The sequence below is a fragment of the Neltuma alba genome, unplaced genomic scaffold, assembly GCF_004799145.2.
Source record: "Neltuma alba isolate B1F8T4 unplaced genomic scaffold, ASM479914v2 tig00012197_pilon, whole genome shotgun sequence".
Taxonomy (NCBI): domain Eukaryota; kingdom Viridiplantae; phylum Streptophyta; class Magnoliopsida; order Fabales; family Fabaceae; genus Neltuma; species Neltuma alba.
The window spans coordinates 104,735-131,955 of NW_021636737.1; the positions used below are offsets into that span (position 1 = coordinate 104,735).

The following is a 27,221-nucleotide window of genomic DNA, read 5'->3' on the forward strand; positions in this document are numbered from 1 at the left end:
AAGCGACAAATTTTTTAAGAAAAATGAACATGACAACCTCCAAGAAACACAGTAGGAAACAGAACTCCAAAGGAAAATATCAATACCAAAAAATTTCAAATTTTCTAGAATATCTAACAAAAGCACCTCTTGTGAACAACCATTAACTAAGAAACTTAAACCCAAAAAACAAGTATATGCTCCATATAATTTACTGGAAAAGTTCTTTGCGTATCCCACACCAACCAACGAGCATAGTAGCTGAAAGCAAACACTGAATTTATGATAGAACAAGTTTGCATAGAAGAGGCACAGAGAAAGCAAAACATTCTAATAGACTTCTGAGTACTAACTACGCAGCTAATGTGAAGTTGGAAACTTTGTTTGTAATGCATTAGCAGCTCAAGACTCAACTCTCTCATTAATAATATTAATAACTATAAGATCAAACAAGAAATATTGATTTCCATGTTTCCTTGCTGAGTCTAGTCAATTCCGTCTCTTAGCATTTGTTCCCTTATTTTTCTCTGGAGATATGATTAGTTGAGTTTTCTCAATGCCTGATTTTGTGGTATTTGATTGATCAATCTTCTATGGACATCTTCCCGTTGGTCTAAACTTATTTCGAAGGGGACATTAAGCTCATTGCTTCCCCATGAAAAACTTAATCTAAATAAGAAGGAATTGAACGGGGCTAACGCCATATATTAAGAATACTTAATTTCAATATGCATCGCAAAGAATAACAATCAACTTAATCTAATGAAAAATTTAAAACATCTTTACGTTTTTGTAATTATCATAAAACGTGCTACCAAATTTTACCCCTGTTTATGCAAAAGAACAAACGGACATAAACAAAATTTTAGCTCTTAGTAAGAGTGAGTTGCCCTAAACTACTATTAGAACCATCAGGCCCTGCCATCCAAGAGTGTTGGAATGTTTTTCCATAAGCAAAGATCCATATACAACTATGAATAAACTAAGAGTAACAGCAAAATTGCAAGCAATAATCCAGTAAAAATTCAAAAGGAGGTTGAAAAAGAATATAAAGGAAGCTCATTTAAATGAATTTACACGATGAGGAATATGTTGGATACCTATTAAGGAAAACATTTTAGCTGAAGGGAGAGATGTCGAAGGTGCAGCAAGTGACAAACCACGAGGATCAAACATGTAAAAGTAGCCACCAGATATGATTGAGAGGAGGACGCATATGGAATAGCAACAAACCAACCCTAAACCATAATTAAGTGTGTTGCCCCGTATTCTCCATGGAGGAAGGAGCTGGAGGTTACTAATTTCATCTCTGCTCAAGCAGGCTCCTTCAAAGATTGCTACAAGAGCAGGCCCTTGGAATTCCCCTGCATAAATCACACCATATAAAACAAAAGAACAAATTAGCTGCTCAGTATGCTATGAAATGTTTCATGAACCCTAAAACTTATTCTACAACGCACAGCATGAGTAATTAACATCTGAGCAACTGCAGAGACATTTTATTGCCTTTGGTTGCAACTGAACTATAGAAAGGTGTTCAATTAAAAGTTTCAACAGTTTGCCAAATAATATGAATGTTGTGGTTATCCGGTAATCAATATTAATTGTAATAATCAAATGTGATTAATTTAGGATTGAGTCAGGTAATGATCTTCAGAGATCAGATGGCCATTGTTAGGGAATTTTGCGTGACTGATTTTATTCTAATTGCATGAATCTTTCTTGGAATTCATGTTTCAAGTGTATGTAAGTCTTGACTCACTGTACAGCATCAACGTCAATAGATTTGGCTCTTTGATTGCAAAACTGTAATTAAGTTTAAAATATGTTTTTTGAGGAAAAGCTAAACTAATGGGAGAGAAAGTTAAGAATCCACCAAGGACGAATAATATTTTTTGGAAAAGCATGGCATCAGGTAAAAAATAAAGCCAATAGGTCCAAAATTATGAAACTTCAATTATGTTTTCTCATACAATTAAAAAAAAAAAAACAGTGTGCAATAGTATTACCGGCCCCTAAAGATCCCAAAAACCAATCATGTGCACCTTACTACCACCGCCATGTTATCTGACAAAATCTAATTGAAGGGAGGTGTTCGTTCATCAATTATCGTACTAGAAATTGGAGAAAAATTCATACAAGAAACTTGAGCTGTCCAAATATTGAGACCAATAAGGACACAATAAACATCAATAACGAAAATTACCTAAGTTGTGTTGCAGCAAAGACTGGCAGGGATGTTCCCTCTTATCATAAATCAGATGCAATTTCTTGGCTTTGCAACAATCTGCCAACTCAAGAAGGTCAAACAACAAAAACTCCTCATTTCCATACAAGGCCAACAGCTCATTTACTTTATCATAGTCCATGCACGGCATGTCTTCGGTCATATCTTCACTGACTAAAGAAAGGCATCGAATAGACAGTATGCCCAGCCTGCTAGCCAAATCATTGCTGATACTGGGATGTATAAAATGTTTTCCAACGAGAGAATTATTTTCCAGCCAAGGTGCATCATTATAAACAAGATCCCCCGAAGGCATCAGAAGTCCATGAGCATCTGGAATCAACAATGGACTGTCAAACGGCTCAATAAGTGGCTTCTCCGAGCAACATTCTACTATGGCTTCAAGGACACGATGGACAAAATTTAACTGATCTAATGAAAGAGGAACCCCTTTTACATCGTTCTGCAGCCGTTGTAATACATGAAGATAGTCCCTAATACCAAAACTCAGTCTGACACCCAGTTTTATCAGCAAATCTTTATATTCTGATAGTTCAGATGGAACAACATATAAATATGGAGTGAATTTTACAGGCGAGTCAAATGCAAGTGCATTTGGTGAGACAAATTCATCTCCAATCCAGACCCATGGAATATCATCCAATTCTGCTTCCAGTTCAACAAAGTCATCAGTATTTATATATTCTTGCAACCTTGAATAAAGGGACGGTATTTCCTTTTGCAACTGTACATCAAAATCAGGTTCCAGCAATGAATCAATCTTAAGCTGCCTATGGGATTTAGATAGTTCAATTAATTGTCTTGACAAAACACCCACTTCTGGGCAATCCATCCAACCCAGCTTTGCTTGCAGATATGGCAAGTGGCAATCACCATCTAATATATGCATCGAGGATGATACCATCCACGTCTGTGATTTAGGTCTAACAATTGAGGGGGATACCACTTTATTACTGGAATTTAACCATGGAAGTCCCAAAACAGGTGAATCAGACATTATTGGGCACCAAGATATTACCTTCATTTCAGACCAAAATTCTTCTTCTGAAATATCATCAATCAAGCTGCTTACAAATGAATCAATTTCATTATCAACTGTTTGGAAGTTCTCATCTGTTTTATGAAAGCTATCGTACATAACAGGACCATCCATCATGCTATTTTTTCTCAAAGAAACGTCGCTTTGTGGATGACCATAATTATTTTCAGCTTTACTTGAAAGCTTCAGTGATATTGAATCTAAAAAAATCAATAACTCTCTTCCATACTGCAATGCCTCAGCATCCCCCAAATCATGCAATAGAGAGATTGATCTAGCGCAATCAAGCAAACCAGTAAACCCCAGAGTTCTCCTAAGTCCAAGATTCACTAAAATATCCAGAATTGCAGGATCTGAGAATTTTTCAGAGGGAAAGAATGAATTTCCATGCAGCATCTTTTGTAGCAGTGGAACCCGAGGATCATAAAGCCTGGCATGATATTCTAATCAGCAACAAGAGCAATACTTGTCTATAAACATGTACGGCAGTTTTATTAATCACCAAATTGTAAATGAGCGTAACTCTTGGGAGAGATTGTCAATAATACATGACACATTAGCATGCATATTATTAAGAAAGTTCCTTATATGTATAAATAAAAGTTAGCCCAAAAACCAAAACTGCAATAATAATAATAAATGCTTCTGTGGGGCCTAGCAAACAAAATGTGCTATAAAAAGACTCAATGATGGACTGTAGAATTGCATACAAGACATAAATTTTACAACCCAAAAAAATGTTAAGCCATATTGTCCCATACCTGGAGGGCTGCTGCCAAGATCCATTGGCTGCCAGAACAAATGATGAAGACGAAAGCACAGACTTCATCGAGATATCCTCTTGAAGCAAATTCTGCACATCATGTAGAATGGCTGACACAGCTTCTTCCTTCAGAATAAACTCTGACATGTGGTTGAAAATGTGATATTTGTAGAATTCCACCTTGGTTGGTTCTTTTATCTCTATAGATTTTCCCATAATGACTCTTTCCATTTCAGATTCAGTTCTTATGAAGCTATCACTCAAAAGATCTTCACGGACACCACTGGGGCCAAGCCATTTCATAGGATTACTCAAATTTACTAGTTTTCTGCTTTTGTATGACTCAAATACTGGTAGGTGCTTGATGATTTCAATATGTTTGTCATCCATTTGCCCCTCTGAGAACCACTTAGACTGGAGAACAAAACTCCGAAGTTCATGAAGCTCTCCTTCCGATGCATTTGCAAAGATCCCCTCAACTTTCTGAGGCTCCCCAGCAATTGCCAAAAACACATTTAGTACACCTCTTGCTGTCGGTGGCTGAACAAAGTATTCCAGCTGCGGGTGATCTAGTTGCAGATCATGTCTCAAGAATAAGCACCCAACCTTCAATAACAAAGAAGACATCTTCTCACTCCATCCATCATTTTTTATCACATTCAAGTTCGGAGTCAACTGCATCAGACAATTGTTTCCAACAGGTAATATAGGCCACTTACAAAACACAGAGAGGTCATCACAATACGATTTCAGATAGTTCCACAGTAGTTGCAACCATTCTAAACTTGGGTGACCATGAACACCAGGAGTCCAACTAACTTGTCTTGCATGCTGCCACTGTATGGGGAGTAATTTCACCAGAAGCTTCTCAAGTAATTGGCATGATAAAAAGGAAACATTTGTGCTTTCACTTTGGGCAATGTAACAAAGTTTTTTGTGAACTTCTTTGGGAATTTCAAAGTCTACAAGTTGATGGGGAACAAAATCCTTGAGAAGGCCATACTCATCACCCCGTGCAATGTACACTCTTTCTCCAACCCCCTTCTTATCAATTGTTGTAAAGGAACCATCTGCAAGTGGCAGCAAGGGCAGACCAAAAAAAGTATCAAACTGCATAGACATTTGCAAATCAAGTAAGCAATATTCAAGAGTCAATATCATTGCGTTCCTGTCCTTGAATTCCCGTTTCCTTCTAATTAACAATGTCCTCAAGAACTTAGGTGACAGAAAATGCAATGATGGGCATATTTCTGTAAACCTTTCTACAAGTGACTGTGGAACCGTGACCACAGGTAGACAAGCACCTGATAATGCTTGTATAAGCTCAACTGCCTTGGGGAAGGTAAAATCAGGAAATATAGCATACTTGGAGGAAATCCACTGACCTCCTCTAGCTTCTGTATATAATACTCGGATACCAGATTCTGCAACAAACTGGTAAAGTCTTCGTACTACTGATGCCCAAGGCTCTAATCCTATTACCTTTGGCCAAAATGAAAAGAACAAATCACATGGACCAATCTCCAAGGCTACTTTCTCAAGCAACCGGCCATATGCAGGCGCAACAACATCATCAAGGAGGTAAATATTCCACTCTGAACGTTTTCTTCCACCCCCGGCCATATCTGAACCAAACCAGATGTCCCTGCGATTTGATGATAATTCAAAGTAGGCATTTACATGCACAGGAAGGCCAGTGCTAATTGGTAAGGGTAAGAAGCAGAATGCATGTCCTTCAAAAACATCCCATGCATGGGTAGGAGAACTGACAACTTGAAATAAATCAGGAGAGACTAACTGATCATCCTGCATTGCTGAAATGTGACTTGAATTTGTATCAAGCTTAACAGAATTCAAATATGCAGCAACACATGCCCATGGAATAAAATATTGCGAGTTATTATTGGAATCAGTAGATCTGCTTTTCTGAGCATTCCCGCCACCTATACATTCAGTGGTTATCCAACAGTGTAAATTACTACCAGTTGTGCCTTTCTCTGATATCAAAATCTTCTGGCATTTATAAGGCAAATCTCTGTCAATAGATTTGTTTAGTTTCTTCAGAAACTGATCTCTATTCAATCCTACTTGTTGATTTTTATTAAATAAGTTGAACATTTCTTGGGATGCAGTCGATCCAATATTAGGCTCACCAATACAAGTCCTGCGTACATGATGTAGAAGGTGCATTTCATGTCCTATTCCTTCTTTCACAAAAATAGAGATGCTTTTCACATTGTGCAGGAAGAGGAGTGTTTCAGAAACAACCTCTGAAAAAGCAGCAAAAAGAGATACAACATCTTCCGGTGCATATACTTCTTTCTTGATTTGGCTCCGGGAGGCAACAGATGCAGTTCTCAGCGGGAACCGGAATAGCGTACCAGGAAAAGAGTGTTGCAAGTCACACCCAAAATGAAGTAATGAAGAGAATTGATCAGGAAATTGCTCCAAAATCTGTCTTCCCACAAACTTAATTCGCAAGCCAGGGTGAGAAGGAGATATCCCGGGCAAATTATTAGCATGAGGATCAAACATTACAACATTTTCTCCAGACACAAACATGGGAACATCCGTAAAGTGATAGACACAATTAAATCCCAGCCCAAATCTACCAATAGCAAAAGGCTTCTCAAGTTTACTTTCTTGACCAATACGTGAAATTGCATAAAGATCTTGAGGACTGAAAACTGAGTCATTGAAACAGTATAATGCGGGGCCTTGCCAATCAGCCATTTCAGGAGAAAGAACAGAGGAAGTCCCATATTGAGATTTATCTAATAGAAGTATTACCTCTGAAGCACCTGCATCTTCTGCATTTTGGACCAGCTCAAATAGAGTACCAGGTCCATCAGCATACATTTCAAGTATATGCTTCAGCCTCGTCGTCAAAGCCTCATGCTGTCCAAAAGCCTCAGCAGCACCAGACAGACCTAAGTTTACTGAATCTGCACTCTCAGCTAACAAGGTCCTGCGAAGAGAACAGACACCAAGCCTTTCTGCAACATCATTGGAAATGTTACCATGCACAAATTTTTGAACTGTTTTCTTAGCATTCCAGGCTGCAGTTGATGCATTACCAAACGAGCCATCAGGATCTTCAGGGCCAAGTAACCAAGGCGCATCATTGTAAACCAAGTCTCCAGCAAGAAATAATCTCCCTGAGACATCAGGCAGATAGATCTGAACTTTTGGTTCATAGAGGTTCACTTCAGCCATATGATGCACTATTAGCGTAACAGCCCTAATTTCCTGCACATCAAGAGCAGAGGGACCTTTCCGAGCTGCCATTCTACAAAGAATATCAGCATAATCAGAAGGTTTCAAGAATTCACGGATACCAAGTTCTAGAAACAGATCTTTGAAAACTGCCAAATCAACTGGAATGACACGTATATAAGGAGCCAAATGAAGCGGACCATCAAGGACAACCTCATCAGAGGTTGCAAATCCATCCCCCACCCAAATCCACCGACAACCTTCAAGAACAGCTTTAACAATGTCAATCTCATCTGAACCAATCAAGCCTGTCAGTATTGAGTATATCCTTGGCATCACAATGGCTAACTCCTGCCGAAGAACCTGATCAGTCACAATTTCATTATTTTTTCCGAGCTCAAGTAATTGAGCAGCAATTACACTCCCCCCAGGTGGAGACATCCAGCCCAAGCTATGTGATAAAGCTGTGGAAGAGCATTCTCCATCCAATATCCGCATGCTAGCTGAGACTAGCCATAAATCTGTCTGTGGCCTTACAAGCTTTGGAGGAGCAACCATTGATGATGCCGCTGGCCATGGTAGTGACTGAAATGGAGCAGAAATTAAGACTGGGCACCAAGAAATCATCCGAAGGTCATTCCAAAATTTTTCAAGGTCAGATTTTGTGTTGCGAGACCTAAATGCAGTTGCTGCTCGAGATAATATTCGGTTCACTGTTCGTTTATTATCAACAACTTGATCAGGAAGCCACTTCAGTGCGTTAACTTCTAAGTAAGAGAGTAGCACTTTGCCTCTTGAATATGCCCTTTGTTGATCCTCATGCATTAGGTGCTCTATATTTCGAGCACTTTCTATGACAGTATCAGGAAAGACAGAAGTTCTGAGACCAAGACCTCGCAGAATATCAAGAATCTCAGATTTCTGGAAAGGACCTGAAGGGAAACAATCTGAATTTTCCAATAATGCAAATAACTCTTCATTACTGGGATCATATAAAACCGAAGGGCATTTGAGAGCACCGTGAAGGGTGGGAATAAATTCCAGATTTCTCAATAAGTCCCGAATAGTTATGTCTTCAAGGGACAAAAGTGGCAAATTTTGTAAAACAGATAACATAATGTTGTCCCGAACCTCAGACTGCAACTCCCCAACTCTGTTAAAAATGTATAGCTTGCAGAACTGTGCTTTCCCCATTCTCTCAACTCCATAATATCTTGACAGAATATCCTCTTCAATATTTGAAGATCTAACAATGAACTCCTTGCCAAAAATAAACTCAGGCACATCCAAAGGTGGCAAGTACTTTCGAGGATTTTCTAAGTCAGAGAAGTGGGAACCTTGAGCAGACTCCCCACCATAGACTTGATATATAGGTAATTTCCTGCAATAAGTTAAGATAAGTTCATCCATAGAGCACCCAACATACCATTTAGGATCAAGAAGAAACTCACGGAGCACATTTCGTTCCTCAGCTGTTAGATTGCCAAGAAAAGTTTGCAGAATACCAGCACCAGAAAATGTATTAAAAATTGATTCCAAAACACCTGCTGCATTACCATCATATACATAATTACATAAATCTGGATGTTCAACCACATAGCTGGGGTTCAATATATTGCATCCAATTTTCACGAGAATATCCTTTAGTGAATTAGAGAAATTGTCTCCTTTGATCAGTTTCAATTGTCTGGAAGGTCTTAATAAATCTCCAGATGTAGAAGGTAAAATGGGCCAATCACTAAATAGTGACAGAGTTTCACTCTGGTTTCTTAGATACTGCCAGAACAGCATAAACCATGATAATGATGGCTTTTGAGAGGATTCTGGGTCCCAGTGCACTTTCTTTTTAAACTTCCAGTCACATGGCATGAATGCAGGAAATAATTCAACGAAATGGCGAATGTTGAAAACTGTAAGGTTGGTCTTAGAAGACTTGGCAATAGCAGAAAGTCTGCTCAATATGTTGGACGGAATGCTTTGATCAATTACTCGACCAGAAACAGGCTGCAACAGCATGTATTCTAATTCATCACAAATGAAATAAGAAATTCCTTTTGAAGCTTCCAAAAATAAGCCAAATTCACCATTTGCCAAAGGAAGTAAAGGCAAATTGTATGCCTCCATCCCAACATCATCATCAACCAAATCCTCCAAGCAATATTCCAACATTACAACCTTGAAAGGTTTGCTCAAATTTACATAAGCGTTGCATTCTCTTATAAACTGGCGTACTGTACCTGGAGTAACCACCTTGCTGGAATCATATTTTAAAAGGGTTTCAAACAAAGGATTAGGCAAATGAACGACTGGCATTCCCAGTTGGATCAAAGCCAAACCAAGGTCCTTGGTTTTGGAGAATTTCTGATCATGTAGAAAGGCTTTGCCTGGTGATACCCATTTTCCCCCTTCAAGATTTGAATATAGAACTGGAGCATTACTTATATTTCTGTATATTTGTTGAACCAAAATGTTCCATGGCTCTTCAAAAGAACCAATAGGCCACAACGAATAGTAAGAGTCTGTTGGCCCTAGCAGGTCTTTGACATGAAGAAGCATATGCATAAATGAAGGAGCAACAACATCTTCCAAAAGAAGCCTATTCCAGATAGAACGAACTTTTCCACTTCGGTCCATGTCAGCCCCATACCAGATTCCACGACGATTTGATGAGACCTCAAAGAATCCATTGACTTGCACATTTAGTCCAGTTCGAACAGGCAACGGAAGAAAACAGAATGCCCGACCATTCCTAAGAACATCACTCTGAAAAATTTTATATGGCAACATGAGCTAATGAGACATAGTGCAAAAGAACTCCTAAAATAATAAGTGAAAAATACTAAAATTTATCATTTATTAAGGGAACCAACAGCAGTTTACTTTTCTCATTTGTTAAGTCAGATGCACGAGAAGAGCAGTGAGCTGGTGACGAGCCCAGGCTCTAAGTTGATGACGTGAACAGATATTCCTTAAATTTTAGTTCTCTGATGAAACTTACAAAAAGCATTAGAATACTATTCACATTACAGCGGCTCAATTTCTGCAGCAAGTTTATTTTACCTTTATTTAAGGCTTTTACTTGTAATCTATTAATTTATTGAGGAAGTTCAAGATTAGAATTACTCTAAGGATCTAAATTTGTTCTATGATAAAGACCAGCCTGGAAAGCTTCAAGATCTAAATGGTCAACATGCCAAGGAAATATCAAGGAAAACTTCAACCAAAAAACTTGAGTTTTTAAGTGAAGTGCTATGAATATTTCTATTATAAGTAGAGAATTAGAATCTCCAACATAACCTCTCACATGAAAAACCTTCAGGCTTGAAGCATGAAGAAAGCACAAGCTCATCATACCTTGAGTTTAAAATCCATTTTAATCAGAAGAATTCCAGCAGCAAGGACCAACCGATTGGTCTCTGAGCCTTAGATAATATGCTAAGGACCACTTAAACCCAAAAGTTTAAGCTGTTAAGTGAGGACTCATAAATATTTTAATCATAAACTCAAAAGGGGCATCAAATGATGCCCTGCTGGATGAACAAACAACTTGAAAAAATAGGGCATTAATTATAAGATGGTCTTCAAACTACTGATGCTTAATCTAAAGGAAGTGAATAAGAAGCAGAATACAAAAAGTAACAGGTTAAATCTTATGTGGCTGTGTATGAGAGGAGCATAGCAAAAGATATTGAGAATTACATTCAGAGAAAGTGAATTATCAGATATGCATGCTGCAACTGATGCCCATGGCAGCAAGTGAATGTCATATTCTTTAGATGCAGTAGCAGCAAAAGACCTAATCCTGCTAGAAGCTGAGGCCATAGTTTGCACCACGTAAAATTTCTCTGTCCTCCTGTCAGTTTCAATTCCACGCACTGCCTCACTTAAGAAGTCCAATGAGAATGCATCCACTTCACTAGTATTATTTAGACACTTCGACAATCTAAGTAGTGCCTGCCGGTGCCAAACCGTATCATCTGTTGCTGGAGAAACAGAGCATGAATAAAGTCTCTTTGGCTCAGTTTCTCCAGAATCCCACACGTACATTTCAATGCACAGTACACTCTTGAGAAAGAGTAGTGTCAAAACTCCTTCTTCAAAGAGTTGATGAAACATGGAGGAAACGTCATCTGGTGAATATGCTTGCCTTGAGAGCTTACTTCCAGCAGCTTGATCCACACTCCTCAAAGGGAATCGGAATAAAGTTCCAGCAAAAGGACTTTCCATGTCACAACCAAAAGCACAATATGGAAAAAACTGGTCCTTGTAGAAAGAGAGAGCAGATGAACTAGTGAAGTCAATCCGCTTCCCAGGATTTGCCGCAGACACTCTTGGAAGATATACACCCTGAGGATCAAATAATACAACATACTTGCCACTCACAAAGGAGGGAAGATCCGTCAAGTGGTAGACGGAGTTGAAGCCTACCCTAAAAACATGAAGAGAAGAAAAATAGTACAAAGTTAGAGAAATACTAGAACCCAAGCGATGTTAAATGTAAAAGAACTGAAAAAGATATTTACTGTAAGCAATACTAGCACTAACATTATCCTAAACGAAGTTTTTAAAAAAAAAATTATGGCAACGTATAATAATGAGTAGAAAACCACTAAAGTATTCCCAAATGACACTTCCACATTCTAAGAACTTTGGCATCGTAGTGTTGGGAAGTCCAGCCGCAGTCTACGCTACAAAGTTCTAGATGAATAGCAAATGTCGTAGCGAACATAGTCACGATAATACATAATGAGAACATGCAGGAAAACAAATAAGTGTAATATTAAGACAAATCATCTGCATTTTCCATCAACGACAAGAGCTGCAAAACTCAAGCTTGTCAAAATAAAATTTGACATCTGTCATAGATTTCATTCTATAGCAGTGAAGTCTTTGTCATTACAACACAAATTGTTCAAAGCTACAGACAACTACTTAACCACTTATCCGATGAACTCGGGATCAGATAAGGAAATTACCCAAACCGACCGGTCTTCCACGCCTGTCCATGCTTACTACTCCCTCCAATCCTGGAGATACTAATAAAATCCTCCTCCGTGAAAGCTGAATTGTTATAGGCCAAAAGTGCCGGGCCTTGCCACTGTGATAATGAATCCGATAATAGGGACTGGCAGCCATGGGACCTGCGGTCGAGACAAAGGCTCACCCTGGTGGCACCAGCGTCATCTGCGTTCTGTATCAGCTCCTTCAACACCGTCGTTCCCTCCGGATAATTCAGGAGAACCTCTCGGATACGACGGGTCAGGTCAACCGTCTGGCCAAAGTCTTCCAGAAAAATTGACTCCGGCACCGGAGACTCCATATAGCCCGGCCAATTTATAAACCCTTCTCCTGCAACAGTGGAGATTGGGAATTCTGGTGGTCTAGATCATGAGAAATTGGGTTCCCATTCTTGTCCAAGGTTACACGATGAATCAGTCGATGTTGTTCTGTTCCTTTCCGCCTTTCCCCGTCATTACCTGTCCCTTTCCTATACGGTAAGGTCGACGTAGCCAAAGGTTGACGGTATTTTTTTTCCCCCCGGACCGATGGCTACTTAGCCAAACTAAAGCATGGGAAAATGACGCTTTTTTACCCCCCCCCCCAAGCCAGGAGGATAATAATAATTTAAGATCTCGAAATTTAATATATATGTGTCAGTTGACACATAATTTAAAAATTATCATTAGCAATAAAATCAAGTTGAAAATGCTGGGTGTTACTTTGAATCGTTCTCAATTAAACATTAAACACCAATTTCTTCATATTTATAAGTAGAGGGTGTTTTGAGAGTCTTCGGCTGTTCGTTGGTCGTTGGGGTCCTCATCTGTTTGTAGCGGGCTTTGTGATTGAGTGCGCGCGTTCAAGCGGGAGAAACTGGTGAAGAACCAAAAAGCCAAAAAGAAGAAGAATGGATATATATAGTCCACAATGACAGTCTTCCCATACAACTAATCCTCCCTACAATGGCCAATTCGGGGAGCACGACATTATCCTCCAACCAATGTTCAGCGCGCCTCTTGTACGGAATATTTCCAAAGTTATTATTGTCTAGGGAGGAGTTTTGATGAAAATCAAATTATGTTTTTAAAAGTACTTTTAAGTCTTGTTTGAATGTCTCCTCAAACTTTTGGAAAAGAAGTTAGCCAAACAGGGGGAAAAATGTAAAACTATGGTTTGGGGTAAAACTATGGTTTTAAACATCAAAACCATGATTTCAGTGGAAGTGGTTTGAAGTTGTTTCTGATCCAAATTTTTCAGATCTTGGTGTGGGCCTAACAGCACATGACAAAACAGTTCTCATAATTGATACCTCACTATTCATTCCACACTTTGTCCTTCACTATTTAATCTTATAATTTATAAATTTATATACATATTAATTATTTATTAATTATATTATCTTATATATTATTAATTATGTTAGTAAAAATTATTTTATTAACAATTTTATTTCTTCAAATCAAAATATATTATAAAATCTATCCTTTATATAATTATCATATTAACTTATAACCTTTTTAGTAATTTGCACATGTAAAAAGTATTTCTAGTAACAATTATCTAGGGGGTGTTTTGATATAATCAAACCATGGTTTGGAGAATAGCTTCTGGAGAATAGATTCTGGGAAGAATAAATTTTTTGAAAAATAGATTTTGTGAAAAAGTGATTATAAAAAGTGAGAGTGTTTGGATAGTTGTTACCAAAAACTTTTTACATGTACAAATTACTAACAAAGGCATAAGTTAATATGATAATTACAGAAAAAATATATTTTATGATATATTTTAATTTGAAGGAATAAAATTGTTAATAATATATTTTTATTAACATAATTAATAATACATAAGATAATATAATTAATAAATAATTAATATGTATATATATTTATAAGATATAAGATTAAATATATTTATAAAAAATATGTTTATAAAAAAAACAACAAGATACATATCCTATAGGTTCTCACACTCTCCCTTTTTTTCCAAAAGCAAAAAATTTTTGTTTTTCCCAAAACCATGGTTTTGGTTTTTTTAAGGGTGTTTGGGTGATTTTTTTCCCAAACTATAGTTTGGGAAAAAATCACCCAAACACCCCTCTAAATACTCTCATTTCTCATAATCACTTTTTTACAAAATTTATTCTTCTCAAAATATATTCTCCAGAAATTATTTTCCAAATCATAGTTTGGTTTCATCCAAACACTCTCGTCTTGCGGAAAAGTGTTTTGGAAAATCACTTTTTTATTTTGCCAAACACCCCTTAGATTTTATGTTTGTCCTCTTTGGTTGGCATTTAGGTCCAGAGTGGTGTTGTGTAATTTAGATATCATAATTATTTATTTAAAATAATTAATTTTTAAAACATTTTGGAAATTGCAAAAGAAAAAAAAAATCCCAACACTGGCTAGCTAATGATCAGAAATTAAAGTCAAACTATGCATCTCATTTGCCGAATACAATTATATATGTAGTAGGCATTAATCAGTCTCAGTACTTAATTAATGGAATGTTATATTTATTATCTAAGCAAGAAAAGCAAAAACCCCGACCATGGGGGCATTAGTAACAGTGGTTGGCTCAGCCAGCCGGTAGTCGGACCTGGAATCATCGTAGTGATCAGCGGAGTCAGGGCTGACCATTGCTCCCTCCAACACATTAGGGTTGGCTTCGTTTCTGTTAAACCACTGTGCATAGCCGCCTTTGCAGGTGACGGGAGACGGATCCTTCTTCACCGATACAATGGAGGCTCCTCTGTGATGGATCTTCTGCGGGTAATTGGACCCGTATCCGACCATGTAACTCATTCCCCTGGGGTTTGAGCCCAATATGTAGTCAGCCTGCGACTTGACAAAGGAGGTGAGATCAGAGGGGGAGAGGGTGCCGGCATCGCACTGCACGATGGCGTTATGAGCGGCGAGATACTGGGAGTAGACGGAGAGTGAGAAAGTAGCAGTGGCGACGTATTGAAGGTTATCCCAAGGCAGAAACCAGAGGAGACCGCCGGGAGTTTTCTTGACGTTGCTGCCTCCTGCTGCCTTCTGAGCGCACGAGCATATGAATTTCTCCGCCTGGCTTTTGTAATCTCCCCACGTCCCTTTCCCATCCACTTTCCCTTCCAGCACCAGCTGCAACGCATATCAATCATCAAACTCTTCAATATCATCTCACATTTATAGTATTAATCAGCTTTTTATTCTTCTCCTTTTAGTTCACTCATACATATATATAAATATATATATATTTATTTTACCTTGGCAACAAGGATCTGGGCGCCCACGTACTTGTCATCCCAGGAGAAGGAAGATCTTTGGCCACCGGGACTATTCTGTGCCAGGTAATCCAAATACGTCTTCGATCCGCTCGCACGATGAAGCCATGCGGCCGCCCACACCATTTCATCCTGATGCCATCAAATATTGCCAAACCAATCACACATAATGCACGTTTGTTAGCTTCTCTTAATTACCATATGCATGAATGCAGTTAACGTAAATGCATGTGAGGGTGATACTACTACTACAATTATATTCGAGTTACTGTTATTGGGTCTTCAATTCGATCAATTCGGATGTTTATTTTTACAGAAGCAAATGTTTACTGAAATTTATATTAAATAACCTGCCAGGGTTTATCTTAGATAATAAGTTTCTTTGGTGCGTGCCATATTTTCATATAAATATTTAATATAGCTACATTACCTGATATCCGCTGCTGGCATATACTTTCTTTGCTGCTTGGATGCTATCCTGATAAATGCCTGGCTTGTCTCGTGCGAACTCAAACAGCTGCAACATGATCAGAACCCAGCAGTCATCCGTTTTTCTTTTTCCCTTTCTTGGGCCTAGAAGGCAATTATGGTGTCATGTGATTTAATAGCATGTATCTATACCTCTATACTATAAATGAATTATATAGACGAAACACTCATTTGACAAAATTCAGATCATTTAAATCGGATTGACATGAATCATTATTTATGAGAAAACACTAATTAACGGTCTTTTTTTTTTTTTTTTTTTTGCCAAACTAATTAACGGTCTGTTGTCGGTTATATATGGGCGCGTACGTACATGAGTTGCATGAGTGAGCGCAGTTGGGATGCATATGCGGCGTTGAGTGGTTGGAAGGCTATGGAGGCGGCGGCGAAGGCTGCGGCGGTCTCGGCGGCAAGGTCGGAGCCGGGATGGGTGGAGTCGATTCGGAAAGCAGAGCGAGGGGTGGTCATGTCCTCAGGCCTTTGCCAACAAGCATGGTCGGAATCGGCATCGCCAACCTCTCCGTACAGAACGTCTGGTTGGATGTGTGCCTTCACCAAGTAGTCAGTGCCCCACTTGATGGCAGCCAACGCATTTGAAAGCTCGTTTTTAGCCGCCAGTTTGTCTCTGAACTCTATCGTGCTCCATGACAGCATCGTTATTGTAAATGCCATTGGAAACCCTAGTTTCAGATTGTCTCCAGCATCGTAGTATCCTCCCACAAGGTCAATCTAATTATGTATTAAAATCAGGAGAGATTTAATTAGGTCAGTATCTATACATGCGTTTATGCATGCAAACAAACATAATGGTATGGGATGGGATCACAAGAAAGAGGAATTGTTTAAAATCCTCAGTCATAATTACTTTCAAATAATCCACATATGAAACAGATCATACAGTGCAACTGTGACACTGATGCGACTCTTTCTTCTACAGCGCACGAGGTCCTCCATTTTTAAAATTTCGTATGAGATATTGCATAAAGAACACGTTTAATTGATTGATTAGAAATATATACTACATAAATAATAATCTTGTCAGAAGAAAAAACATAAACAAACACGCATGCATAGTTGGGATGAAACGATCAGCTAAGAAATGATGCAGAGCATGTCTGGTGCAAGTATAATTAAAAAGAAAGGGGTCTCCATTTTGATATGAGAAAGGGAGGAACGGAGAGAGAAAGAGGGGAAATAAAAAATAAATTAATTAGAGAAGAATAAAATTACATTGACATCTTGACCGTCCTTAAGACCAGAATCTGCTCGCCATTGCAGTCTTTGGTTGGGAGGCAACTTTCCTGATCGTTGACCCTCGTAATACAACAGTGATTTTGTTAGCGCTGCTCCATAATCTGCAGAGACAACATTATGAAACATCAAACACACACGCACCCCAACCAACGCTGCCACGAGCTGCCCTCTGCCAAATCCCATGTTTGCGAGCAAAGCTTTGAGCTGCTACATTTTCTCATCACGTGCGCCTATGTATTTATAAGAAGAAGCATTTATCATCCTGAAGCAATCGCATTCATTTTTTCATTAATTTTGAAATTTCAAATACATGGACGTATCAATTCAATTAATTGTCCTGCATGCACTTAGTGAATGTGATTTCGTCTTGTCAACTTTATTTGACATAATATCCTCATTGCAATTTATACTACTATGAATTCATTTCCTGGCACTAATTGCGGCTTACTTAGGCAACTTAGTTATTGTAGAGGATAATATATAATTAATTACAGGAAATGTCAACTTTCCAATGTAGAGTTGACTTATCTCTTTTTGAATTAATCATCGTACGTACGTGCATTGGACATGATTTAAGATCCCTCGGCATCAATTAAGATCCTTTGGCGCAATTTGGATCATTTGAGAAATAATTTGATATCAAATGTCTCCTAAATTTTTCTTAGACGTAAAGTTGTAAGTTGTAACCTCTATAAAAAAAAAAATATCATCATTTTTCACGAATACGTGAATTATGATTAAAAAATATCCAATTTGACACAGTATGAGTATAAATTACAATGTTTGAAATTTTTTGTCATTGTTCATAGAATATTTAGATAGAAACAAAATTATGGTTTTAAAAGTGCTTTACTCCCAAACTAATTTATTAACTTATAAATAAATATATATTCTAATATTATGGCAAATTATTTTAGAGTCATATTTATTATAATTAATTAATAAGTAAAATATACCGACTATTCTTTTATTTTATTTCAATTACACAAATCTCTCATTTATTTTTGAAAACACACATAAACCTCTCTTAAAATTAAAACGTATGTTATATAGACCTCCATCTTATATTTAAGATTTTATTTTTATCTGTCCAAATCGTTATTTTTCTGTTAACTTTGATTTTAAAATTTTTTTTTTACCAAAACATCCCTTTTATCCAGCTGGCGAAGTTGCCATCGTTTGGGCCTATTTTTGTATTCAAACCAATGGGTTTCTGGTCAAAACACCAATGGATTCTTCCTGAGACGAAAACGACGTCGTATGGCGCAGCCGGAATTATGAGCGCCTTGCCGCCTGTCCACGTGTGCAATGAGGGGCCTTCAAATCACCCGCGAAGCCGTTGAACAAAATACGTTGTGGATAACAAAGACGGATAAGAAGCCCGAAGCGAGAGAGAGAGGGGGCGAGCAAAAAGCTCATTCGATAATGGCGACTCTGCAATTCACTGACTGCTCCAAGCCAGTGATCTTGTTGAGGTCCTTCACCTCTATCTTCTCCAATTCTCGTCGGCGCCATTGGCGAAAAGCTCAAGCTCCTGCTCGTTTCATTCCCAAGGCTTCCCTGCAGCAATTCTCGCTCAATCGGCGGCGCCTCATTGCTGAGACTGCTACGATTTCGCTGTCTATACCCTCATTAATTGGATTTGAACAACTGGCCAGGTCCGAAGAAGCACTGTCGGAGTGGGAAAGAGTTTACCTTCCTATAGACCCCGGTGTTGTACTCCTTGACATCGCTTTTGTGCCCGATGACTTGAACCACGGTCAGTTTAGTAGCTTCAGATTACTTCTCTTGGTCATCGCTGTTTGGGTTCTGACTTCTGGGGAACTAATGTACATGAAAATTATAGACCTGTTAGAGCACGGTGTTATTTGGCCATTCCACTTTTAAACACTGTCTTACTCTACCGTAGACTACTGGTGCTGGGTGCCTCTGGAATACTTCTAGTTTCTAAGGATATATTGAAGAAAAAATCTATCACCTTCTAATTATGTAAGTGCTAACTACCGATAAAATTTGCAAGTCTGGTTCATTGGCCTAGGGATTTCTTGATTAAAATCACCTAAAAAATTATGTAGTAAAAAAAATCCAATGCATTATCAGAATACAATTCATTATTTATTTTATTATGTAACAATGTAATATTATTTATGGATTAGAGTTTTTAATTGGGCAATCGAGGTTATTCAGGATTTAAAATGGGATTTCAATAATAGCTATTGTTCCCACTAGTCTCACAAGGACACTTATTGCCTTTGATTAGGTTCTACGTAGTTGTTGTTGCTGTTGTTTTTTTTTTTTTTTTTTTTTTTTTTGCCTTCTTGTTTTCCGTCACCTTGCTTAATGCTGCCACTTTCTTAGTTAACTCAAACAAGGATGACCTAAGCCTGAGTTCAAGAACAAAGGGCCTTTTGTATTATGTGCAACTTATGGAATCTAGATAGCAATAAAGTTATTTATGAGCTTTCGGTGAGAAAATATTAATTTGATTCAAAGTTCTGAGGATATAACTTTGGGAATGACAGGGGGGAAATTAGTGAGTTAAGGTCTTAGGCTACAATTGGTAGGGTGCTCCAGTAGTGCAGTGGCTCTCGGGAGTCCCCATAATAAGCTACAGGCTACAGGCGACCACCATACCCCCAAAAAATTTCTTCAAAGTTTGTAGTTGTTACTATTTGGGATCCTTAAATGTAACATTGCTAAATTTCTGCTATAATATGCCTTTTAGTTTAATTTTTCTTGCTATGATGCTCTTAATACAATGAATTACACTTTTAGTTAAGTTTGATCTTCCATCTAAAATATGGCCTCGCTTCTCATGGTAGGATTTCTTCTGGGAACCAGGCAAACCATTTTGGAGACAAAAGATGGTGGCAACACTTGGATACCCCGTTCAATATCCTCAGCAGAAGATGAGGATTTTAATTATAGATTTAATTCAATCAGTTTCAAAGGGAAGGAAGGATGGATAGTGGGAAAACCAGCAATCCTGCTGTACACTTCCGACGCGGGAGAGAGCTGGGAAAGGATACCACTTAGCGCTGAACTTCCTGGAGATATGGTATGCTTGTTTGGAATTTCTAGTATGATTTCCAATTTTATATGTTGTGCGCTATGTAGTCATATAACAATGATAATGGACACAGAAATAAATAAACAGTAAAACATAAAGACAAGCAAATAGTTGAATTATATATAAATATATTATAAAAAGCGTAACTTTGAATGTTACTCTGCATAACCATTATAGAACTATATAATATTTGTGAACTAAATTGACTTGGTTACATGTGCTGTTTTAATTTGATACTTCTCTCCGGTCTTACTTCTCTAATGTATGGCCTACATGAAATCTCTATTGTTCATTGCCTTGCAGAAAAGTTTGAAATTATCACATCCTCTTTATATGGTTATTATTGGTAAAGATTGCAATTCTGCTATCAAATCTGCAGGTATACATAAAGGCAACTGGTGAGAAGAGTGCAGAGATGGTGACTGATGAAGGTGCAATTTATATTACGTCAAACAGAGGTTACAATTGGAGAGCTGCAGTTCAGGAAACTGTGTCAGCTACTCTTAATAGGTGAACTTTTTGCAAACGCTATTTAATCACTATTCACTGTTTTGATGTTATTGGCTTCTTTGTTTCTCTCTCTCTTTGTTTTCTTTGCCCCCCTCTTTTGTTTAAATTCTTTTCCCTTCTTCAATCTTCTTCAACTCATATGCACGCATAAAGAACATTGACTGCAGCTGGAGTTGATTAGAGTTATGATTGTACTGAAGAATTACATTACAAAAACAATGAAAGATAATGAAGAAGTATGAAAAGTGAAAACAATGCTATACTTGTTTTCTCTAATCAGGATAGGATGATGAAGAGTCAAATAGAGCGCACTAATTATGCCTTTTCCTCTTAAAATTCCTCCTCTTTCCTGTTGGTGTTTTTAAAGTACCGTTGTTTTGTGTTCAAGCAAAGTCATGATGCAGAACATGACATTCTGTTTCTGTTTTTAATAATGGCAATTCATCTTTATAATCTCTTTCCCTCTCTCTAACACGCACGCACCCACCCACGCAAAATCAATTAACCAGCCAGTCCAGCTGCTCACGGGCCATGAACAAGAAATTTTCTCTTCTCGAATATTATTTCTTCCTTCCATTTGGTGATGCTCAAGTGGCTTATAGAGAATAAGCGAACGTCATTTAAAATAATGCCTCATTGCTGAAGTTATCATTTTTTATCCAATCCTTTTGCTTCCTTTTATTGTTTTTTCCCCCCTTTTCCTCTGTCATTTTGTGATGCTATTTATCAAATATGTATTTCTTCAAAATAGTAGATGCTGCATTGATGAAGGTGGAATGCTGCAATTAGGCTTATCAAATTTTTAATGCTTAAAACTTACTCAGGGAATCTCTTGCACATAATTTACATTGCTATCATTTACTCATTTGTGTATGTTGAAACATTTATCTATGTTGCCTCTTCAGAACAGTTTCTAGCGGTATTAGTGGTGCAAGCTATTATACTGGAACCTTTAATACTGTCAATCGCTCACCAGACGGAAGATATGTTGCGGTCTCTAGTCGTGGAAACTTCTACTTAACCTGGGAACCTGGCCAGGTGAAGTTTTTACTTATTGCTGAAATTTGTTCTGGCTCAATATCATATTGGTACTTTTGGTTAGGCTGCCTTACAACTATATTTATACTTTTGGTCTACTCTAACTTCGAAAGACAAAAGCACATCATTTTTTGCTTGACATAACGTCAAAGTTATGTTAAATGGATTGTAAAATAATGGTTTAAGCCTTCGGAAGTTTCTTTACAATATTAACACTGTATCTGGTTTGCTAGTGGACCAAAGAACAACGTAAACTATGGCAAGGAGTTTTATAAACCAAAAGAAAACTGCTATTGTAGCTTTCTGTTAATGGCTTACATAGCTCGATGGTTAATTGAAGATGCTTTTTTGTTTACCGATCTTAAGATGTTCGCCACCCTTAGATTTGAAGCATGTCTGATAACTGTCTTGTATTCATTTACCTTAACAATATGGTCCTTCCTTTTTGAAAGCATGGTCGGTCTAAATATAAAGTCTACATAAAATGTATTAGCTCTACCCTTAGATCTAGGACTTCATGATGTAAAACGACAAGGGAAAGGGGAGAGAGAGAAGAGAAGGAGGGAGATTTTGAGAAGAAAGAGGGAGAAAATAGAGAGAAATTGAGGGAGAAGGAATACTGCAATACTCAATAATTCAATCAATGGGTAATGGCGAATACAAATCAAAGGTGTAGGGCTTACTTATAGAGCTCAGATTATAATCCTAGCGAAACTTGTTAATCCTAAGAGATAAGATACTCTTTACTAGCAAAGATAAAATAAAAGATAAATATTGCTTGCTAACTGGTATTCCATCAATGTCATTTTGCTTGACTTTTCATCTGAATAAATATCGCTTACCCACCTTTTCATAACTTTCAGGCGTTCTGGCAGCCACATAATAGAGCAGTTGCCAGAAGAATACAAAACATGGGATGGAGAGCTGATGGTGGTCTTTGGCTTCTGGTTCGTGGAGGGAGCCTCTACCTGAGCAAGGGCACTGGGGTATGAAACACTGAGAATGTTATTCTAATGTATCAAGAAGCATGTTGGGGGTTATTCTGAGAGTACGGTAAATATTTAAATGCAAATAATGAAGGATTGGCCAATAACTGAAGTAAATGGGGTACATAATGTTTAAACAAAATTATTTTCACCCACTTCTTGGTCGCAGTGTAAAGCTTTCCCTCGACGAATATCTTTAATTTAATACCAGAAAACTGACCTTGCTAACTTTGGTGGGTTGGTCATATGTTGCTTTTAGATTTTTGCCTCTTTTGTAATTTAGTTGCATGCTTCTGAGAGGAAATATTTCATTGTTTTAGATAACTGAAGAATTCGAGGAGGTTCCTGTTCAAAGCAGAGGTTTTGGCATTCTTGATGTGGGGTATCGCTCAGCGGTAATGAATTCCTGCATGCAGAGAATTGCTTTATTGCTTAACCATTTCTTGTACATCAGTCTCATCACATGCTTATCACATGAAGCAAAAAGTTCACCACGTGACTAATAAAGCACCAACTCATGCAAAATTGATTGCCTTAGAAGGCTATATAAAATATGTTAATTTTCTTTGAATTATCATCACTTCTGTGATTAGAATAGTTGCTGAGTACCTGTGGGGTTACTCATCCGAGCAAGTTCATGAATATTGAGAGCTGTAAGGGGTCATGGCAACGTGAACTGAAGACAACTTCTAGTTGTTAAATTCTATGGCTGCAACATTTATATTATGGGTGTGTATTTCTCTTCTGTTTTGTCCATAAGTAGACTTGTTGAAAAGTAAAATGATACCCACTGATGCAGAGTGATAAGGAAAAAAGATTATTTAAATGAATTATATTAGTAATCGGGGCAAGTATGGTCTTATTATTATTTGAACAGGTAACTTTAGGATTAGTAATTGTTATCACTAAACGCATTTGATTGTAGGGATTGTTAATGGAAGTATATTATAAGAATTTGGGATTAATTATTTCGGTTTCTTATAAATAACCGTCTGGTTAATAAACATTCTCATTCCTTTTTTCATTGATTAATAATTATCATAATATTTTGATTAATTGTGATTATTGTTGTTTTGTGTTTTATACTGCATTACCCTCATTAATGCGAAGTATAGAATAATGCTGAAGCTTCCAGTTATAATTTTATCCATTACATATGCAGGAGGAGGCTTGGGCAGCAGGAGGAAGTGGTGTTCTGTTGAGAACTACCAATGGTGGCAAGTCATGGACCCGTGACAAAGCCGCTGATAACATTGCTGCAAATTTATACTCAGTGAAGTTAGTCTTACTGTTACTACAGCATATACACTTTTTATATGCGTCTACTAATTTAAAGCTGGCCACAATTCTCAAGTGGCTGACGTATTCTCCACTTTCATTTTTGGGAAAATAACTTGGACAATACTTACATCAAGTTCCCCCTATCCCTTATGTCAAGTTCTCCAATGACACATGATAATGTGTCTTATTTTTAAAATATTAGCATTTAATTATAAATTCACATTGTATGATTGGAAAACTTGACATAATGGATATAAGGAACTTGACCTAAGTTTTTTCGTTTTTTCTTGTCCACCTATCTCGTGATATTACTCCTTTTCATTTGTTAGAGAGCACGGAAAATATAACAGAAAGTAACCGGACCATAATGTTTAATCATATCACCAGATGGAAGGAAATCCAGCACATGAACTTCTATTGTGCAGAAGTTATGAGAATGGAAGAAGATAAATTTTTTAAAGCTTATAGAACTTTGATCAACAAAATCTTAATTTGAATGTGCTGCAGGTTCATTAATGATAAGAAGGGATTTGTGCTGGGGAACGATGGAGTCTTGCTTCGCTATCTTGGATAAAATTCTAATTTAACATGGTAATTATTCATGTTCTGTTTTTGGGTTGACTTGTGACATAAAACTGTAGGTGTTAGCCGTATCATCTAGCTCCTATTCAAATTTATGACGGTTGTAATGAGATTGAGAATTGTGCCTTAAAGGTGCTTGCAGAACATCTTTCTATGTTTCTGGATTAATTTATAGTCTAAAGAGAAAGATAAACCGGAGAGCAAAAATAGGTGGTGGGAGAGAAAAGAATAGATTGAGAAGAAGAATGGTTTAACCTGAACAAGAACAAGTTTGGAAGTAGCCTGAAAGCATTTTCAACTGTCAGGGACAGTATATGAAAATTACTCGCGTCATTTATGTTGATCTTTCTAAAACGTCATCTATCTTAGGGGTCCAGTAATGTATAGACGGGTTGTCCAGACCCTTAAACAGGGGATCACAGTTCCTCTTACTCAAAGTTGATCTGGATTGTTCGATTATCTGAATATAATTCAGAATTTGCAGTTTGTCAACTGAGTGCTTGCAATTTTGTGGCAGAATACATGTCCGCCCTTATCATCCGTTGCTGTGGAGGAAGTTCTGAACTGGAGTCAAGTTAGTGCAGGTTCTGCCCAGAAACCTTAAGTAAGACAAAAGAAAAACAAACTTCTGCTTTGTATTAGATTAGTTCAGTTCAATTTCCACTGCAATGGTTACTTTATTATTTTGGAATGCAATTCCACGTCAATGGTGCTGTACTGTAGAGAGGATACAATTAGTGGCGAAGTTAATGACTGATAGAGGTCATTCCTAGTCAGCATAAAAACTTGCGGGTGTTACATACTCACACGGTTTTTGTTTGAATATTGGTTCCTTTGCACCGGGTTATTCCAATCAACAGTACTTTTCTCTTCCTAACATTTCAATATAAATTACATTTATTTTTAGTTTATACGATTAATCTAGTTTTGTTTCTTTCTTTCTTTATTTGTTGAACTTTCGGTAAGGTCTCATTACTTAAACTCTTCAGTTGCGCAGCGGAGATCCTGATTCCTAACCCTGAAAATTGTCGGCGCAACAGCACTTTACTGGTCAATTTTGGGTTTTTTTAAAAAAAATAAAAACTACTTAATAATTTCCATTCGAACATTTTGCATGATATTACATTTAAGAGAAAATTGGAAGGTGATTTTAATTTGAAAATTATTACTATATCAGACCTTACCCACTCATTTTTAATGCAATATTTCTTTCCCAATTTAATGAAACATTTGAGACTCATTTCTCCTTGTATCTTTCTTTTCATCCCCTTCCTCTCGCAGAGAATTATACCAACTTATAAAAGGGATCCAAATGAGTGTTATTTAAAATTTAACCTTTTTAACTTACCAGACAAGCTCTTATGTTTAAAAATAGATCTACATAATTTTTATATTAGTTATTTATATTAGTTATTTAGATTTTACAAATTAATTTATAAGTCAACTTTTTAAATTTACAAATCATTTTCTAAAATTTATGAATTTCGAGAAGGTTAACTTGTAAATTTAAAAGTATTAATGTTTTAATAAAAACTATAAAATAAAATTATTTAAAAAATATACCATATACGTAATTTTATAAGAAAAATTAATCAATTATAAATGAGTCATTTATTTGAAACTCAATCATAATTTTGACAATAAAAACTAAAAAGTTGGAAAGAAATATTTCTCAACAAAAAAATAAAACTAAATTTAACTAGTTATTAAAAAGAGGGAAAATATATACACGGGTCCTTATAGTTTCATTCAAGTTTGAATCAGGTCCTTGAACTTTTTTTGCTTTTTATTAAATCCTTATACTTTACGCAGTTAAAGCTATCCATCCTTAAACGAGCGGAAGTTATAACACCGTCTACTTTGGGCAAGGTGGCAGATGATTATTCACAGGTGGCTTCTCACTAAGCCATAACTGGACTCCTCCAGGGCTAGGCTGGCATATGTTAAGTAGAGGGTTTGAGTTCAACATCGGAGGAGACAAGCGGGTAACTAAAGAGAAGGTCTTCGAGCATCATAAAGGGTGGTTCTTCAAGTCTTCGAGCTCGAACACACTCTCACCTCTTGCATCATTGTTGTGGCTCTATTTGCTTGGTTCTCCAACACTCAAACCAGAGTTGGTCAAATCTTCTCTGTCTACTGCAACTCTTTCATCAACTCCTTGTATAATCAAATTATCCATGGCTTATTCTACAAAAGCAATTGGTCTGACAGACTCTAAGCTCTTTCATCTACCATCTCTTACTCCGCTGATTTTGTTTTCCTTCAAAAAAAAAAACTACTCCCTTCCTTGAATTGTCTCTTTCATGCTTCTCTTTTCTATTTTCTTTCTAGACAAAATTGGAGTTCATGTCAAAGTTGAAATTCACAACATGAGTATATGTTGCTGGTGAATTGTGTTGAGTTGAGGAATTTACGAGGCAATATTAATCATCAATCAATTGCTTGGTATTTAATTTAACATAACAATGAGCCTCCATTTTCATCATCCACCCAAATC

General features: G+C 37.2%; 3 protein-coding genes across 3 annotated transcripts in view; 1 reads left to right on the forward strand and 2 right to left on the reverse strand.

The window, feature by feature from the left end:
* The window catches only part of LOC114724716 (sacsin), a 33,073-nt gene extending 9,418 nt beyond the window's left edge, over window positions 1–23,655 (reverse strand). The window contains exons 1-7 of the mRNA XM_028911137.1: window positions 23,649–23,655; window positions 18,245–18,250; window positions 12,222–12,588; window positions 10,945–11,674; window positions 4,028–10,008; window positions 2,186–3,696; window positions 1,080–1,343 (exon numbers count right to left, since the gene is read on the reverse strand). Coding sequence (XP_028766970.1) covers window positions 1,080–1,343; window positions 2,186–3,696; window positions 4,028–10,008; window positions 10,945–11,674; window positions 12,222–12,565 — 8,830 coding nt within the window. The 5' untranslated portion in view covers window positions 12,566–12,588; window positions 18,245–18,250; window positions 23,649–23,655. The remainder of the gene's footprint in view (window positions 1–1,079; window positions 1,344–2,185; window positions 3,697–4,027; window positions 10,009–10,944; window positions 11,675–12,221; window positions 12,589–18,244; window positions 18,251–23,648) is intronic.
* LOC114724746 (endoglucanase 15-like) lies at window positions 14,769–17,440 on the reverse strand. The gene is made up of 5 exons (XM_028911187.1): window positions 17,234–17,440; window positions 16,313–16,732; window positions 15,945–16,031; window positions 15,497–15,646; window positions 14,769–15,371 (listed from the first exon to the last, which is right to left on the reverse strand). Exons 1-5 carry the CDS (start codon window positions 17,438–17,440, stop codon window positions 14,769–14,771), a joined length of 1,467 nt encoding a protein of 488 aa, XP_028767020.1.
* Window positions 18,616–25,635, forward strand: LOC114724723 (photosystem II stability/assembly factor HCF136, chloroplastic). The gene is made up of 9 exons (XM_028911158.1): window positions 18,616–19,016; window positions 20,080–20,315; window positions 20,707–20,837; window positions 21,743–21,875; window positions 22,739–22,861; window positions 23,182–23,256; window positions 24,024–24,139; window positions 24,650–24,733; window positions 25,242–25,635. The coding sequence occupies exons 1-8, from the start codon at window positions 18,683–18,685 to the stop codon at window positions 24,714–24,716; spliced, it is 1,215 nt and encodes a 404-aa protein (XP_028766991.1). The 5' UTR covers window positions 18,616–18,682; the 3' UTR covers window positions 24,717–24,733; window positions 25,242–25,635.
* The last annotated feature ends 1,586 nt before the right edge of the window (window positions 25,636–27,221 follow it).

Bases quoted from the DNA above. Each gene is read 5' to 3' on its own strand.
- LOC114724723 (XM_028911158.1), top strand. From the start codon at position 18,683: ATGGCGACTCTGCAATTCACTGACTGCTCCAAGCCAGTGATCTTGTTG. The intron at 19,017-20,079 runs GTCAGTTTAGTA...TTCTCATGGTAG, and splicing joins GCCCGATGACTTGAACCACG to GATTTCTTCTGGGAACCAGG. The intron at 24,140-24,649 runs GTTAGTCTTACT...AATGTGCTGCAG, and splicing joins GCAAATTTATACTCAGTGAA to GTTCATTAATGATAAGAAGG.
- LOC114724746 (XM_028911187.1), bottom strand. From the start codon at position 17,440: ATGGGATTTGGCAGAGGGCAGCTCGTGGCAGCGTTGGTTGGGGTGCGT. The intron at 16,032-16,312 runs GTACGCGCCCAT...ATCATGTTGCAG, and splicing joins CACTCATGCAACTCATGTAC to CTGTTTGAGTTCGCACGAGA. The intron at 15,372-15,496 runs GTAAAATAAATA...TATGCGTTGCAG, and splicing joins CCCAGATCCTTGTTGCCAAG to CTGGTGCTGGAAGGGAAAGT.